The 18,334-nt window shown below is 40.9% G+C and overlaps 1 protein-coding gene across 1 annotated transcript in view; it reads left to right on the top strand.

Moving 5' to 3' along the window:
- The window catches only part of DSCAM (DS cell adhesion molecule), a 439,258-nt gene that overhangs the window by 274,816 nt on the left and 146,108 nt on the right, over positions 1 to 18,334 (top strand). Inside the window, exons 9-10 of the mRNA XM_088051091.1 lie at positions 6,223 to 6,501; positions 15,913 to 16,032. Coding sequence (XP_087907217.1) covers positions 6,223 to 6,501; positions 15,913 to 16,032 — 399 coding nt within the window. The remainder of the gene's footprint in view (positions 1 to 6,222; positions 6,502 to 15,912; positions 16,033 to 18,334) is intronic.

Here is an 18,334-nt window from a genome sequence, read left to right as displayed (position 1 = left end):
GCTGTCATGCCCAGGAATGTTCCGTGTGGCCAGAGTGAAAGAGAATGTGCCATCATGCAAAACATCCTGGAAAATGCACTCAGGAATTCTTCTCAGGTCACATCATGGGCATGGACAGTAGTTCTGGGGGGCAAGCAGATTTCAGGGAATGTGCACTTTGATGGGGATGTCTCAGGTGTGTCCAACCTGCAGAAATTCCTGAAGGTAAGGCTGAAACAAGATGATATTCTTGTCAGGTCTGTGTAAATTATTTTTGCCGTTCAGCATACAGCAGTTTAAGGTTAGCTTTGCACTAAAATACCTGATTTACATTCTTTGAAGTCTCACAAGTGCCATGTGGATGTGTCTTAGTTTGCACAGCATACTTCTAATATAACTACTGTAATGACTTCACCTCTGACACTGCAGAAAATGGTCACCCAAAAATGTCTGTTAAAGTTGTTTCACCACTATCCCAGTATTCCTGACAAGGAATTAATATGCACAAATCTAAAACTTCTCACTTAAATCCAAACTAAAACTCCCTGGATTTGTGCACAGTCTTACATCTTCTGTCTTTCAAACACAATTGATGTCTGTGTATGGATGCATTTATCTGTGAATTATGCAAACAATGTGAAATGAGCCTTAATACTGTAATAAGTGCCTCAGTTAAAGAGTTCAAGGTGCTTTGTATATTATATATGGGTTTATCAAGAGCTGGCCCTCTTCTCTCTCTTACAGTGCAGATTTGTTTACTTAAGATTTGTGAGGAGGCGTGTTCTTGCTCTTTTTTTGGTGTTTATTTTGTCAATTACCTTTTGGCTCCAGTGATTTAGTTGGTTTTGACTTTTCCCAGTGATACCTGAGGACAAAGATCACTTTAGATCAAGTAGGGGTGAACAAGGGCAATATCTCTGGAGCAGGTTCCAAAACTGAGGCCTTTAATCAGGAAGCACTTTACCAATGAAAATATGAGTTTATTGCATGAAAATACTCCTGCAGCTGCTGTCTTATCTTCAAATCAAGGTTTTCTTCTCTTACAAATAAATGCATTCCCTTGGGCAGGGAACTGAGCTCCATTGATGGATGAGACGTGCCTTAAAAGCACTTTTGGGTTCTACACAACATTTTAAATCCTCTCTCCTTATGGAGCAGCTCCCACTACAGCTCAGGGAGTCTGTGAGTGTTGGATGGCAGGAAAGGGGAGTGGGGACTGACTGTGATGGCTGTGGAAACTGAAAAATTGCTACACCATGGCTAGGGTTTGTACAGAGACAAAATAATTTTGGCTTTTTCACTCCCAGTGCATGAAATCTGGGGTCACACAGCTGCCCTAAGAGACTGCACAGCTTGGTGATTGGGATTTTGCATCAGCCATAAATATTAATTGCCAAAAGTATTTTATATTGCAGACACAGCCCCTGCAACAGTGCTGGTGCAAGAAAACCCATCAGGGAGCTGTTTGGAATGATAAAGCAGGGGATGGCTTTTGTTTTGCTGTGCACAGCACCACGTTCAGCAGGCTGCTGCAGGAAACAGGAGATCTGCAGGGTGCTCTGTCTTGGTGAATCATCTCAGCAGCTCCTCAGCAAAACTCCTGTGGAGCAAAGGGCAAGAAATTAAGGATGTTCTTCTGCTAATGGAGAGCAGCGTGGAAGCCCTCCTTTCCCTCCTTTCCAGCAGTCCCCCAGAGGTACAGGAGACCTTGCTAGGGCACAAAACCATAATTTAAATCTTCCTGTATTAGCACTAATGAGGCTGGCCCATGCTCCTCTTCTTAAATAGACACTTAATTCAAGCTCTCATCAATAAAGCATTCCCAGGACAGCACTTGGTGGCATGAAGCTGAGATTTTCACTCTTCTGCCCCTTGTGGGTAGAGAAAGAAACATCCCTTCCATGTACACAAGCACAAAGAGTATTCTCTCTCTAGTTAAGATGGAACAACTTATATATAAAATAGCATAGCTTCACCAAAAAATCAAATGCAAGCTCTGAAATATGGCCAAACTAAAGCAATGTATAGGGAAGAAAAATACATAAACACTCCTTGAAGTATTTTAAACAGATTTTAAATACATCTGTCCTACTGTAAATTTTCTCTCTAAGTACTATATACCACTCTTATTTTTTTGTGCTGTTTGGCAGTGGTACAGCTTCAGTGTGCAAAAAAACCCTCCTCATGTTGGTTAATCAAGCTTGATATTTTCCTGTCAAGAGTATATCTCAACTTTTTACTGCAAATATCAATAGAGACAGAAAGTTTTATGTTTCAGAAATTATTTGCTGGATATTATCACATATATTTAATTAGTGTTGTTTGTTTTGTTTTGGTTTTTTTTGGTCATTTCCTTCTTCAAACGAGCAGGAGGAAAGTTTATCTCCTATTATAGCTCACCAGAAACTTCCTTTTTCAACCCAAACTGGTGAATACCATAGCTGAAAAAATTCTTTAACACGTCAAAGTTTTTGCAAGACTATTTACTTTCTTCTAAGTACTGATTTTAAATTACACACTGGGTTTTAAAATAAGCTCCTTGTCAGGACTGCAAGCTGCTGCAGGTTGAATATTCATTATATTTTATGATGCAGAAATGTTGGTTTCCTCTGTATCTTAAAAACCTGAGTAGAAGGAAAATGTGCTGCCTAAAAATATTTCAGCCGATTTCTGAAATACTCTGCAGGCTGCTACTTATATTTTAGAGCAGGTAAATGCAGCCTTGCAAATCAATATTTTCTGAAAAACATTTCAATGTCACCTATTGCTCTTTCTCCCTGTTTTCTTCATCAGGGAGATGGAGAGTGAAGATGCACATTATAATCCTTGGGCAATATTTTGCCTGACTTTTGATATCATTTTGTCTGTGAAAGATTGGCTTAAATTTGTTTCACACTCAGCAGAAAATACAGAAGTAATTTGCCACCCTGTTGTGAATTTTAGCATATTTTTCAGTAATGATGTCTGAGACAAGGAGAAGGGTTTTGGCAGAAATGTGCTGGGCACCACAGTAAGGGGAGGACTCGGAATTTAACAGGTATTTACACTCACCAAGGGGAAAAATCTATGGTAAAACCTTTTGAAAGACACATTCAGTTAATTTTTCATTCCCATTCATATTATGAACTGCTTGTCAATAAATGCTAAGAGAATTTTTTTCTGCTGATGTACAAAGAATTTGAGATGTCTCATGTGAATGAATTAGCTGGGCTAAGGCAATTCCAAGAGGCTGCAGATATTTTGCTTCACTCTGTGACAGCAAAAGTCCCCAAGTGATCAATCAGGTACTTTCCAGTGCTCAAAGTTCAAATAAACATAGTAATTTACACCAAGTTTATTTTTTTCTGTGCCTGATCTACCATATTTTCAGAATGCCAAAGGACAGGTTTCAGCAATTAGAGAGATGGCAGCCAGGAAAAAGTCTTACAGCCTGTGAGAAAAATGGATGGCAGTGGCACTTTTCCCAATCCCAGACAGTGAGACACTCTTGGGAAAAGCCAGTGAAGGCCTGAAAGGATCAATTGTGTTGTCCTGTCCCTGATGTCACCTCTTTGTGGCAGCTGAGCATGGTCATAACTTCCCCTCAGCAAATGGCACTGTGGTTGTGCTGGAAACTGGAGTTAACACCAAATTCATGTCAACCTCTTGCACCGTGAGGTGAATGTGCACAAACATTTGAACACAGCTTTGAGCAAGGGCTTAGTCCTTTGGGGGGGCCTGTAATCATTGAATTATAGATCACAGAGTGGTTTGGGTTGGAAGGGACCTTAAAGATCATCTCATCCCACCCCTGCCATGGCAGGGCCACCTTCCACTGTCCCAGGTGCTCCCAATGTCCAGCCTGGCCTTGGGCACTGCCAGGGATCCAGGGGCAGCCCCAGCTGCTCTGGCAATTCCATCCCAGCCCCTGCCCACCCTGCCAGGGAACAATTCCTGCCCAAGATCCCAAGATCCAGCCCTGCCCTCTGCCACTGGCAGCCATTCCCTGGCTCCTGGCCCTGCAGCCCTTGGCAATTGTCTCTCTCCAGCTTTCCTGGGGCTCCTTCAGGCCCTGCAAGGCCACCCTGAGCTCAGCCCAAAGCTTCTCCTGGCCAGGCTGAACAATGGCAGCTGGGCCAGCCTTTCCTGCCAGCAGAGCTGCTCCATCCCTCTGCTCATCCTGGAGCCTCCTCTGGGCTCTCTCCAGCAGCTCCAGCTGCTCCCTGGGCTGGTCCCAGGGCTGGGGCAGCTCTGCAGGTGGGGTCTCACCTGAGCAGGGCACAGGGACACAATCCCCTCTCTTGCCCTGCTGGCCATGCTTGATGAGCTTTCTTATTCCTAATGGAGAACTCAACACTTGGACCAAAGGAAATGTCTGGAGCTGACACAGTGGTCACCAACACCTGGCCCTGCATCCCAGGAATAGGACACTGGCAGAGGAGGAAAAGTGGTGCTGGGGAAGTCCATGGGCACACACTGCAACCACTTGTGAGATTTTTTTTTTCTGCTTCAACTCTGGGGAAACCACAACCTTAGAATTTCAGAAGGGAAAAAGGACAAAAGAAATACAATTAGATAAAGCCACCAACTCCATTTTCTTCTGGAGTTCAAACATATCGATCACTATAAATGTTCTGCTCTCGGTATCCTTCCATCTTTCCTGTTCAAATGTAGTACAGGTTATGTGCAAGTGGTCTCCCAGGCAATAGGAAAATGCACTTCTATATCTGAGGTATATAACCTCTAGGAACCTTCTCTTTTGATAAATCAGTATTTGAGTACTGCTTGCAAAGTTGGTTGTGCAGCCCTTTCAGGAGTGATTGACAAAAACCTGTCTGAGATCAATGCCCTGATTGTTTGAATGCTCCCTTGGGAAGGGCAGAAGATTTTGATTCCTTCATCTGCACAAGTAGTTGAGTCTCAATTTACCAACTCTTTTAGTAAACATTCCAACCACAACTCAAAGAAAACATGGCAGCCCCATTATTTTTCCTATGTTTATTTAATCTAACCACCTGTTTCATTAGTTTTTATTAAAAATACCTGAAAACAAAATTATTATAAGGAGTAGAATTCTTTACTTTGGTAGAAAATATGGCAATTTCTTTCATGTTTTTTGGTTCAGACAGAGAATAATATGAGGAAAAAAGAAAAGGAAATAAAAAATATTTTTCAGGCCAAATATGCTTAGCAGGGATTAAATGCCAACTTGAACATTCTTGCTTTGCACCATCCCTCTGATTAGAAATCAGTTTTACCTTAATTTGCTGTCCTACAAGTACTGTACATATCTTTCCCTTCCTGCAATTTTAATGAGAATTGTGACTTGAAACATTAAGAAATATTAAGAAATAAGTGTGAGAGGCAGTTGAGGAAGCTCACAGTCCCTTTCATCACATCCCAGAAGCAAAGCTGGAGCCTCTTCCAGGTCTCTTCCATGACTTTTAAGCAAGGCCCTTGCTCCAGACCTGGAAGGCTGCTGAGCTTTTCCTGGCAATGTCACTGTTGGCATCCCTGGAGAGGCTCAAGCTGGTGGTGCTGTGATTTCTGGAGGAGCAGCTTGATCCTTTTGCAAGTGTCTGCCAGTGAGGTCAGGCACCTCTAGAAGCCAGGACTTCCACAGCTTTTCATCTCTGCTTGTGCACTGGGTGGCCAAGAAATGGGAAGGTGTTTTCAAAAATGTGACTCTGTCTGCTAAGCAATGCTTTATGGCTGTCAGAGGTCTAGAGTCTCCACATCCTGATGCTGTGTTGGGACTACCTAAAAGTATCTAGACAAAATTTAGGGAATAAAAAGCAGTTCTATTTATTGGAGGGCCTTCAGGTACATTTTGGGCAGAGAAAACCCCCCAGGGGCTGCACCCAAAATGGACCATGGGTCACGGGTTTTCACACTTTCATAAGTTTGGTTCATTTGCATTTTGGGGGTGAATCTTCCAATTCCAGCTGCAGGTAATGAAGTCATTTATCCCAAGTTTGCTCCCCCCAACTCACTTCTGTTTACACTTCTCAGGGCCTGAGGCAGTGAGGTGTCCTTGATTCCCAGGCCTGGAAAGGAATTGTGCTGTCTGACCAAAATGGGAAAGCAGGAGCTAACACTGGAGTTTAGTTATACACTAAAGAACTGCAGGATGACAAATGCATGAAAAACATAAAAGCTAAAGCCCTAAGACACCAACCCCACGCTGCACATCTGCCCCGTTACGTTATCTCCAGAAACAAGGCCGCGCCTTCAACAGCTCCCTCTTCCCCTCTCTCGTTCCAGTCCCGCCCTTCATCCAGCCTTTCGAGTTCCCACGCTTCTCCATCGGGCAGAGGGTCTTCATCCCCTGCGTGGTGGTCTCGGGGGACCTGCCCATCACCATCACCTGGCAGAAGGACGGCCGGCCCATCCCCGCCAGCCTGGGCGTCACCATCGACAACATCGACTTCACCAGCTCCTTGAGGATCTCCAACCTCTCCCTGATGCACAACGGGAATTACACCTGCATAGCCAGGAACGACGCTGCAGCCGTGGAGCACCAAAGCCAATTAATCGTGAGAGGTACGGAGGTGTAATTACTTTGGAGGGCAGCACTTTGTGGTGATCTGTTTGATGGGAAGGGTGAAAAAGAGGGGAATAAAAAGTAGTTGTATTTATTGGAGGGCCTTCAGGTACATTTTGGGCAAAGTCACCCCAGGGGAATGAAAGAGAGCAATGAGGCACAGAAAATAATGTGATTTTCCTACCTAAAAGTCTTGAAACTAATGAGAAACCCTGGAGTGTCTGGGGTGGGTGGGGGAGCTGCAGGAGAGACTTCCTGGAAAATTTTGTGATTGGGATCAAGCCTTTGAAATGGTATCAAATTATTCTCTGCTATTGTTTTAGTCTGATTATACCCATTTTTTATTTAGACCTACAACATTATGTCAGTAAAAAAGCAGAACATTGATGCTGACTTCATGGGGAAACGACTCTGCTGTTACCTTGTTCTTTCCCTGCTTTGTGTTATTACGCAATTTAGCAGAATTCACACACTTATGATGACTTCACAACATTTTGCCTCGAAATAGATGTGAATACACATTCAGTAACCAGGTATTTTATGTGGAAAAAAAACCTCTCTAGTCACACCTTAGGCAAATTACCTGGAGATTATTACTTGTGATGTATTTTCAAACTTAACTGTGCACAACTTCAACAAAAACATGTTGCTTCCTTTTCTTTCTAGGTGTTTTTCAAATTGTTTAAAATTTTTATTTTTAAAAGCTCATTCAGACCCTTCCCTCTCCTCCATCTCCTTGACTGGGCTTCTCAGAGAAAGAATAATCCTACAGGAAACCTCACAATTTCTTCTTGCTGCACATTGCTACATTTTATAATCCCTCCTGTAAGTTTGCCAAGAAAAACCTTAAAATCTTAATGGGGCTTTTGCACTATTTCCCTGTTTTTTTTCCCACCCCAAATTCTGAAGAACCATTTTTAAGTCAAATGTTCCCAGTGTCCTAATGCTATCCTTAAGGAATTATTTCCTAGTTTTCTAATATGCTTACTTTTTAAATGATAGTATTCCCAAAACTCAGTGGTAAACAGATCCATTACTTTTCCACTAATTTTGATATAAATATTTCATTACTTTTTTTTTAATTTCACTGATTTTAATCTTGCCTAAAATTATTCAGTACAGGTGTCTTTTACTTTCCTCATTTATTTAGTAATTCTTAAATGAAGTAGTCTAATTAACTACATGCATTTAATTATTCCTTTCTAAGCTTTTCTGCTAGATTTTAACCCTATTCCTCACGCTGATAATGAGAGATTTTCCTCATCCTCTCTTTTGCTGGAGAAGGGAAGGTTGAAAGCCTCACATCACTATCTGTGCCTGCCCTGCTCAGAAATGTTGCACCTAAGACCAGCTGGGATTTTTCCTGGTTTTCAGCTGTAGTTCAGCTCTGGAAGTGAAGGGAATGGATCTGCAGCAACCCTGTGTGGGTTCCTTACAGGCATTTCTCACACCCAGGATGGTTTTACCATCTGAGAACAGGTTCTCTGCCACCACTGCCTGTCCTCACCATCACTGAGACCCATGAGCGTAGGGATTTCTGATCTGTGTAGGGATTTCTGATCTGTGTAGGGATTTCTGCTCTTTGTAGGGATTTCTGCTCTTTGTAGGGATTTCTGTCCTGTCCCCCACTGATGGGGACAAGCCCTGCCGTGCCCTCACTTCTCCTGGCTTTGCCTGAAATGCACTTTCCCTGTCTCCTGCTGTGTGTGGGTAATTCCTCCCCTGACCTCTGTTCCCAGGACACAGCTGCCTCTTGCTGCCTTTTCAGGCATTAATCAGTTTTCCCTTCTTGTCCAGCAGAGGAGTTTTGGGGAGCCCTTCACCTGTCCCTCACCCCAACACCCCCATTTTCACCCCCACTTCCCCCTCGAATGCTTTCTGCTCTAATTACACCTCCTGAGGAGGGCTCTGTCTTCATAAACCCATGAGCATGATAGAGAGGAGCTTTTCAGTCTCTTATACCCAAGAGCAATTCTGGATCCTGCAGTTTTTTAGGAGGTTATGAAGGCTACATCACATTCCCCCCTTGTTCATCTTTCTCCCCAAGTGATGCTCTGCAGAGCCTCCTTAAATCCTCTCCTCTCTCCTGCTGCCACTTTAAATGATAATGTTTTAATCAGTTTTGGATGTGCCTCTGAGATAACAGCTCTCACTCAGAGGAAAAGGGGAAAATACCATATAATGTCTGACCTGAATTCTCTGCCAAAACCCTACCCTGACCTCTTTCCCTAGTACTGAACTGCTCCAGCTGCCTCATCCCACAGAGGTCAGAACTCAAACAGCCTCCAGAGAGGCACTGTGATCCCTCCTCCTCTGCATCCCAGCCTGGCCTGTACACATTTCCATTAAGACTTGTTTTCCTGCTGCCCGTTTATTCTCCAGGCTTTCTGACCCCTCCTCATCTTTTTGTTCATACTGTACTGTATGTATAACTGAAACATTATATTTTTCTAAATAATCTAAGTAGTTTATCTCCAAATACAGGGAGAACTGGTGCTTTAACTCCTCTTTCTAATCCCCATTGTTTGAGGGTTTCTCAGCATTGTGCTTTAAACTTAAATGTTTGCTATCCCATGGGAAAGGAAAATTAAGTGAAATATGACTGTTACCCACACAATTCCTTTTTCCTTACTTGGTCTGCCCTTGTATTCATTTCAAAAGTAGATATTAAAACAGTGCAGGCCATCAAGTTCACAAACTAATGGGAATCCACATCATTTTACATGGGGAGGACTAGAAGTGGAATCTAAAGTCAAGACATTCCTAAGGTGAATGAAGAAACACAGGGCAACTTCTCATTGCTTCATTTGCATTATTAGTGAACACACAAACTTCTGCAGATTCCATACACAAACACAAATTTACATCTTCCAATACTTTTTCCTCAATATTTTCAGTCAGGTCAGGTCAGCAGATCAATAGATCTGCTATTTTTTATTATCATATATTCCTGTGAAGTTTTAAGTGTGTTAAATAGATTTCTTATATTCATCCTACAAATATTATTTTTCAGATCTGAGCTGCACTGCCATTTTCCCCAGGTTGTTAAACAGCAAGAGGAAAATGAGCACTGGTTTCTTAAATTCTGTGGGCACTTCATGGCAAATCTTCACAGTTCCAATTACTTTGTGCTTTATAAAAGCAACCAAGTGGTGATGAGGAGCCATAAAAACACCTGGCTAGCAAGGCTGGATTCTCCCTGTGTTAAATATCAGGGGAAGGTGTTAAATGTCTCTCACACAGGAGACAGAAGGCAGCAGCTGAGAGAAAGTGAGGCACTAAAGCTTTGCAGCATCTGGATAAAATCATCTCAGCGCAGTCCCAGCTCTCTCTGCCACGAGCTCCTTGGTGATAACCTAGAAATGAGACACAGCCAAATGCTCTGGACATGGGGCTGTCAGTGCTTAGCCACAAATTATTGGCTAATTTTAGACTAATTGGAAGAGGGAAAAACACCTCCAGTGGAGCTGAGCTCTGCAAACTTCATATTAAGAGTTGATTGATAAGAAACATTGGGTGTAATACCAGAGAATCTGAACAGGCAAAACCTTCTGCCAACACAAGAATTGTTCCAACTGGGATCTCTCCTCAAACACGAGATACACATCCACAGAAAAGCAGGCTTGATTAGCCCCAGTATTTATGGAATATCTTTTGAAAGCTCAGTAGGAAGTGGAGGTGAGTGAGAACAGGGTTTTCCTTCTCAAAATCCTAGGCTCTGCTAAATCCTCGTCTGCAGATCTTCTGGAAATGCATTAAAAATTTGGCAGCTAGAAGGGCTTCTCAAAACTTTATAAGTTGTTATTATTATTACTATTATTACTATTATTATTATTATCATTATTATTATTATTACTATTACTATTATTACTATTACTATTATTATTATTATTATTATTTATTTCTTGGCACACTCTTGGTTTGCTAGTCATGCTAATAAAAAAAGGAAAGGATAGGATCCTGTCATGAGAGCCATAGATAGAAATGAGGAAAATATCTTCTCTGTCATCTACTTAAATCATCACGAGGAATTAATCAAGGCTTTACTCATTAAGGCTGTCACCTAAGAGTGATTAAAAATCTATATACACTTTATCATGTGTTATTCATTTCTGTAGAGTTTCCTAAAATGAAGTACTTATGAAATAAAAAGCAGTGAAAAAAATTCTAATGGGTAACCAAAAAGAAAAAAAAAACCTGATAAATGAATTATGAGTTCAGAATTTTTCTGATACTACCAGAAAAGGGAATTCAAAAATAGTAGTGGATGCATAAATCATGATTTTATATCTGCTGTTAGTGAACACATTGTAAGTGAAAACTGAGTTAAGATCTATAGATACCTACTAACCCCCCATAATGCTTTTAGTGCATTAAATGTGTTTTCATTTTGCACTTGCCAGGGGTGTTGAATATAATCAGATAGTTAGGCAACCAATGAGGAGTCCCTGAATTATCCAGATAGTAAGAGAGTTTCTACATTTTTCATGATGTGTGGTGTTGGTGCTGGGGTTATGCAGCAAAAGTCGTTTGGGACAGAAGAGCAGGGAGGGAAGATTTAAGGTCAGAGCTGGTGTCAAAACTCATTTACTTTCTTTGCTGGTGTTTACATTGTGGCTTTGAAGATGACTCCTAAAAGATTCACTTATTTAATGTATTCATTAGACAAACCTGATCAACACAAACCACTGGGCACAGTCTCATTTTGTAAAAGTACATCTCTTTTTCTTGAGCTGCAGAGCAAATGGTTTCACTAAACCAGCTAAATCGACCCCTTAGGTCCAATGACCAAATTTAATAACTGTTCATCTTTGCTAAAGTACAGTGTTTAACGATCTCATTCATTAATACATCAGCTGTTGCTTTGGCTGATTAAATTTCCTCCATCATTTTGACAGTGAGACCTAAATGTGAAGCACAAATATTCCAGGTGAAAATGAAACGCTGCGTTTCGGGCCAATGCCGTAGATTATTCCTTAACTCACTCCAGTAGCCCACCAGAGGAGCTGGTGTTAGGAGCTCCAGAACTGCTCCCCAGAGCAAGTCACTGATCACTGGACCTGGGAGCCAGAAGGGCTGGCGTGGATTTGAGGTCCAGGAAGGAACCCAGAGTTGGTCCCTGGCACAGTCAGAAGGGATTCCTGCATTTACACAGAGCAAATTTAAATCAGGGAGTGGATGTGGGACCACGGGGATCTCAGGGGGTTTAACAAGGCCAAGTGATGATCCCTGGGTCAGGGAATCCCTGGAATCGATCCAGGCTGGGGGGCAAAAAGATGGAGCAGCCCTGGGAGAAGGATTTGTGGGGTGATGAATCCTCTTCTGATTGCTTCATCCTTTGTTTTCCCTCAGGGAAAGACTGCAAATCATATTATTGACTAAAAAAACACATTTTTTAGGTATTTTAAATCCTTTTAACCTTTATTTTTTTAACCTTTCAACTCCTTTGAGTTCAGCCATTAATGTGTTTGCATCTGTCAACTGATGGCTCTCACCCTAAACAATTCAACAGCTCATTTCTCATCACACACCTGTGGGCTGCATGAAAAGGGAGCCCACAGAAACTCACTGTTAAAGCAATTTTAAATGCCCTCCTTCACAGGCTCAAGGAGCTGTGCAGCTGGGACAAGGAGGATGGTAAAAGCAGAACTCTTCTGTCACATTTGTGAGCAATTTCAGAGTTTCACTTCTAAAAGAGCAGAGGAGTCTCACACTTTTACAACTAAAGAGAGAGGAGGAACTAATTGTTTACTTTTTTCCTATTAACTCAAACATATCAGACAAATTAGCTTGGTTAAGTTCTTGCTAAGCATATTTTCTTTAAGGGCTAATGATCTCCTGGAAGATAACAAAAAATGAATGTAGTTTTATCATCTAAATCTAAGAATCAAAATCTAGAACAAGTGTGTAACAGAATTGTGTTCTGAACTATGGCAGCACATAGCACAGAACAAGTTATTAAATTGATATAAAATTGAGAAGCAAACAAGCAAGGAGGAAGAAAAATGTAAAGGTCTGCTCTGTTTGCTTTTTCATCATTTATATAAGAAGAAAAATCTTGTGGCTTTACCTAGACAGCAATACAGAAACAATTGAAAGGTCATTGAATGAGTAATTTTATTTTGGTGTAGCATCTCTTCAGATTTCTATTGGCAGTCTTAAGACTAAGTGAAAACAGTTTGTGTCTTCAAAACCAGAGCAGCAATTGGCATTTTTATATCCAGTCCTAAAGGATGGCCAAAGCTTTACTGAACACAGAAACTGTTTCTATTACTGGCTGTGGGCTGAGTTTTTCAAGTAAGTTTTGTTTATGGATCCAAAGAAGGAAATTCTTTGATACACCTGAGACCTGGGCAAAATTTAATTCCTGCAGTTACCACTCTAGTATTTTTCTCTACTGAAAGTAATAATTAGAATTGACAATATCAAGAATATCTGAGCAGAAGGTGTTATACATACCCAAAATACAGTGACATTGATGTGGTGAAAAGCCTTGTTCAGAGCTTGTCAGTGTTAAAGGCACAACACATCACTGATATCTTTGTGAGTTATTGAAAGATGTGGAAGAATGTGGCAGAATTTCCACAGAAAAGCCCAAAGAATATTTCCTCTGGGCATCCATCGTTTTTTTTTTCTTTATGTGCCCAATGGGATTACACAAAAAGTGTGTATTGGCAGATAACTTTAATGCAAATAGTGTTTTAAAGACTGGTTGCATTTATTTTATACTAAGCAGTCTTGCTTAACTTTTTCCAGCACTTTCTGCATATGCCCGCTCATTTAATAAAACAATTTCCTGAAAATTTAGCATTTCTTGCCAGTGTCATCCATAGCAAATGAAGAATATAAAAAAATGCTTTTCAAAGAGAAGGGAAATAAAACAAATTACAGAAACTTTGTATTGGAAGACAGATTTTGAAAGGCATTCTGCTCTTCACCCTCTTCAGTGGTAGAGGACAGTAATTATCAGTCACTCCATTGCATCTTCTGTAATCATTCACCTGTAAGAATGATGGGTTCGTGTTTTGCATTGGCTTTTTTATCCCTCTTTATGGATAAGCAGCTTGTAATTGATTTTTCAGAAGCTGCAAACACAAATTTACTCACAGCTACCGAGGTGAAACAAACCGATGCCACCGTGCCAAGTCGTACGAAATCAAATCTATTTGTGCAACTAACTGTGCTTTCCACCTGCCTTGGAAAATACCTCATTGTGTGTTTGGGGATGAGACGAACACAGGACAGTGAGAAAGGAGCTGCTGGAGCAAATGCCTTCTCTGAGCAAATGATTAGAACAGCATGGGTGATGGCCCAGAGCCGCTGCTGCTGGGATTTCATGTTCTGTGTTTACCTATTGTGAATTAACATAGCCTACAATAAATGTTTGTCAGCCATTTGGAAAGCCATAGTGTTTGTCAGCAGTAAATATATTTTCTAGTAGAGGTACCCCTTGCCTCTATCACTGCTGGTTCCTTCTGTTTCTTCTAGCTGTGTTCCAAACAGCTTTCCCATGGTTAGGCAATAAACAGCTTTGCATTTTGGCCGTGGGATTCAGAGAGGAAAAGGTCCAGCTAGGGGGATTATTTGCCCTCCAGAGGATTGTTGTCCTTTTTTAAAAAGCAACTCTATCTAGGAATGTGGAAAGAGAAAGCTGGAGGGGAGTCTGGATTGTGAAGGCACAGGGAGGAAGGCTCGAGGAGGAGTCTCTGAACCTGCAGAGAGAATTTCCACAGACCTTCAACTCTGAGCTGTCCTGCCCACACCAACACTGGCAGCTTCTGTTTCTCCTTCAGGAAAACTTGGGATGCTCTGGCACAATGAGAGCTAATATTTGCATGAATTATGAGAGTGTTTGTGCTGGAAAAAACTTGAGGGTCATATATTAGAGCATTGGTGCTTCTGCTGTGTTTCTGCTGCACAGATTTTCTCGATGGATAATTAGTCCTATATTCATGGCATTAATAACTATTTCAGGCCCCAGGGAAAATATTTACAGTACTGAGGTCCCCCCCTGAGCTCCCCTTCATTTTCTTGTGCTTCACAATCTTCTGCCAGACTTCCTTTCCTAATTTCTGGCATTTTTGGAGAGGCTGCTCGTGGGGTGGATCAGAGCAAGGACGGATGGTTGGGTCCTTTGTTTAGTTTTCTCCAACCCTTCAGACAAATTCAGCACTGCCTGGACCTGGAGAATCTATGAGGCTTCAACTTTTACAGTGGGATGAGGAGAGCAAGGAACTATTAGGATTTCTCCTGTGCTGCCTTAGATATCAGTGTGTTGCTGAACTCAAGTAAAAAAAAAAATAAATAAATAAAAATTTGAGAATAAAAAAGTCTGTCACATGTTCAGTCACTCTCTGTGGCCCTGTGAGAAATGACAAAATGAAAAACATGTAGAATAAAAACACAATTAATTTACTTTTCTTTTTCTTGGGTATTTACACTTTCATGTTCTGAACCAAAGAACAGGAGGTCAACAGTATTCTGTGACTTTAACTGACCTTAATAAAACCACTAAACACTTAATATTCAAAATTTTCATGGGATTTTCCATAATCATCACAACTTTCAGCCTCTTTTTCATGTTTTTGCCAAATGTGTAGGTTTTACTGAGACTTTGACATTTAGAATCAGGCTTTCATGTCAAATTTTTGGACCTAACATTATCACAAGCTGTTTTCTTCCCTGTGTACCTGTGTTTGGAACATGTAGAGCTTTTCCTTGAGATAAGCAGCTCTTCTTTTTTTTTATGTATAAATAGGTACGTGTGGAAGACTCACTGCAGTGGTTTTATGCTACTTTGGAATACATTTAATAATATGTGTACATTGATGCACTGAAATAAGATTTCTTTTCAATTTCTCTGGCTGGTTGGAAAGCAAAGTCCCATCAGAAATTATGGTTCAAACAACCTCAGTTTAATATGAAGTGATTTGATTGCTAATAAAAGCATTATTGTTAAGGTAATTTATATCAAATTATTTAATTCTCTTTTTTCTAAAGCTTGCTAGTTCAGTGTTATAAAAATCAAATGGAAAAATTCAATTGTTCTTAGACATCTTACAAACCTACCTTTGATAGAAAGCATTTATTTTCTGTCCACAATAATATGATTTATCTATTACTCTGTTTTTAACCTCTCCCATGGAGAGATCTTATAAACTTATTTTGGTATCCTGTAAGGACAAGTGATTTGTCATGTCTGGCAAGAAATACATCAAGATTTTGTTCAGGAAGTGAACTATCTGCTAAAACCAACCTTAGTGTGTTCATGGATAAGCAAAAAACTGGTTTTAACTTTGGCTTTTCGCTATGAAATGTTTTAATTCTGTATATGACTGCTCTGCTATTCTGAGATAACCAATAAATTTCTGGAATTCTCATGGCTGCCTCTGCTCCCTTCCCATCCACAGTGCCCCCCAGGTTTGTGGTCCAGCCCAGTGACCAGGACGGGATCTATGGAAAAGCCGTCATTCTCAACTGCTCTGCCGAGGGTTATCCCGTTCCCACCATCGTCTGGAAGTACTCTAAAGGTAGGATTCCCATGGTGACCACTGGGGACAGGCTAATTCTGCCCTAATTACATCCCACTCACCCCTAAATTGCTGCTTTAACCTCCAAGTTTCCAGGGAGCAGCAGGGTCCAGTAAGGGACAGATCAGCCGTGGTTTATTCCTCATAAATCACAGAGTGCTGGCCACTGGCCCACACAAGGCTGAGCTGGATGGACTTTTGCTGTGCCCTGGAGATGTCCTGGCTGTGCCTGTGAGCCTGTGTCAGCTGTGGCCTCAGCAGGCAAGGGATGAAAGGGATGGCTGGGAGAGAAGAGACACAGCTTTAATTGGAACAACCTCAGCACAAGGTTCACCAGCAGCATTTGGCTGATTTTATTTTCTCCCCTGCTTCAAAATTCATGATAACATGGCCAATCACATCTTTCCAGCAAAGAAGGAAGGTCAGGTAGCATTAGCATAAGCAGTAATTCAGTATGAGCTTTACATAATGCTTTAACATTTTCTCCTCGTGTAACAGAGCATTAAAAGTGGCCCCACTTGACCTTCAGTAACCATAGGAAATTGAGTGCTTTTTAATTAAAATGTGCTGCCTGATAGATTGCGTCTTCTGGCCGGTTGTCTTCTGGTAGGCTTTAGGAAAAAAACCCACATTCTGCAAACTCTGTACACAATCTAAATGAGTTAACTCCTTATAAAACAAAAGGAGGTGCTGATGAGAAGAAATCTATGTAATCCTTCATGTCACTTTTGGTTTTCTTAGGATCTAAGTCCAAATTGTATTTGCAGAAAAAAGGGTGAGAGAAATGTTCATGTTAAAGACTATTTGTGCTTTTATTGACAGATTATGGTTTGTTGCAAGAAGGGTGCCGAGTTCCAAATTCCATTAATCTCAGTGGTATGCGGGATTTTAATTCTGAAAAAAAGGCCCAAAGGGATAATTCTGGTTTCTTCTGTTTGTGTGCTGAAGGAGGGTGCCAAGCCAAGCTAGATGAGCTGTAATTAAGTGTGAGGAGATAAATAACCCATCTTGGAATGATAGAATAGCTGGATGTCCCCTTTCAGACTCATCCATGCAGATGGATGGGATAAGATTCTCTCCTGCTCAATTTGGCTGCAGTAGCAGTAAAAACACGTGTGAAGATTAAGAACGCTTTGCAAACTGCTGCACAAATTTTTTTTTCCTCTTTTTCCAGCAGCTGTCCTCAGGAGTATCAGCCCTTTCCTTTCTGTGAACACTAAATTGTTCCCACAATTTTTCATGTGAAGAAGCACAGGAAGTGAGTGGGCAATCAGCAGCAGGCATCTACAGTTAGTAAAGCATAAATGTGCATTCCAACTAAATCACAGGAAAAATGGCTTGGTAGAGAAAAAAAACTGGCAAAAGGAAAAATGGACATGCATATAAAATAGGTGAAAAATCATCAATGGCAACTGAATTTTTTTATGAAAACATTATCATTTTAACATTAAGTTCATAGTATTGGTCACCAGACCTTCAGTATAGCCATAAGTTCCCAAAACTCTTCTAGGGTTAGAAGTGGTTTTGATATGCATGTCTGTTCTTTTTTAATAGTCTAAATGTTGTATTCATAGGTTGTTCTAGCTCACTATGTCACACTAAATAATTCCCCATAATATTTATTCACCTTATTTCCTTCTGGGTTGACTCAGCTAACTGTTTATAGTGATTAATGCTGACAGATATTAAATTTGTGTACAGAAAGTGGTGTAAGACAATTCCATTGAAGAAAACCAACTTTTGACTTCCCTGGAAAATCCCCTGTCCTGCTGCCAAAGCAGGTTGTAAACCCCTTTATTACAAGAAATGTGCCTTAATATACATTTAGGGAGTCTTTAATGTTGGAGGAACGTGAGTTTGTGGTGACAGTACAGCAGGATCCTGTTTCCTGTTCCCTAAATCACCCACTACCTTATTTCCAAGGAAAAGTAGCTTCTTTCTTAAAACCAAATGATACAAAAATCTTTGGCTTCCTGTTTTTATGGACCTTCCATTTCTGCAGTGCTGCCAAAAGTGTCTGATCGGTGATCTGAGCTTTTTGTTATTTTATTTGTTTCATTTGCAGTTTTTTGTGGATATTTTTTGGAGTTTTTTTTAATAGTCTCAATAAATACTGGCTGCAAACATGGGAGAACAGAGATTTTTTTGTGTCACCAGTCCATCAGCTGTAGGAGGAAGCAAGAGGAACAGTCACTGATGTGGTTTTCCATGTTATCCAGGGTTTCATAAACAAGGTCCTAGAGGTCCCCTGAGAGTGCCATGTTTACTACAACAGACATCCCTCTCAGTCATAAGAAATTCA

Source organism: Pseudopodoces humilis, chromosome 2, assembly GCF_049639895.1.
Source record: "Pseudopodoces humilis isolate 2021_Gansu_Grassland_sample_001 chromosome 2, ASM4963989v1, whole genome shotgun sequence".
Taxonomy (NCBI): Eukaryota; Metazoa; Chordata; class Aves; order Passeriformes; family Paridae; genus Pseudopodoces; species Pseudopodoces humilis.
Note: the sequence above shows the minus strand (reverse complement) of the source record. Positions and strands in the feature narration are given on the sequence as shown.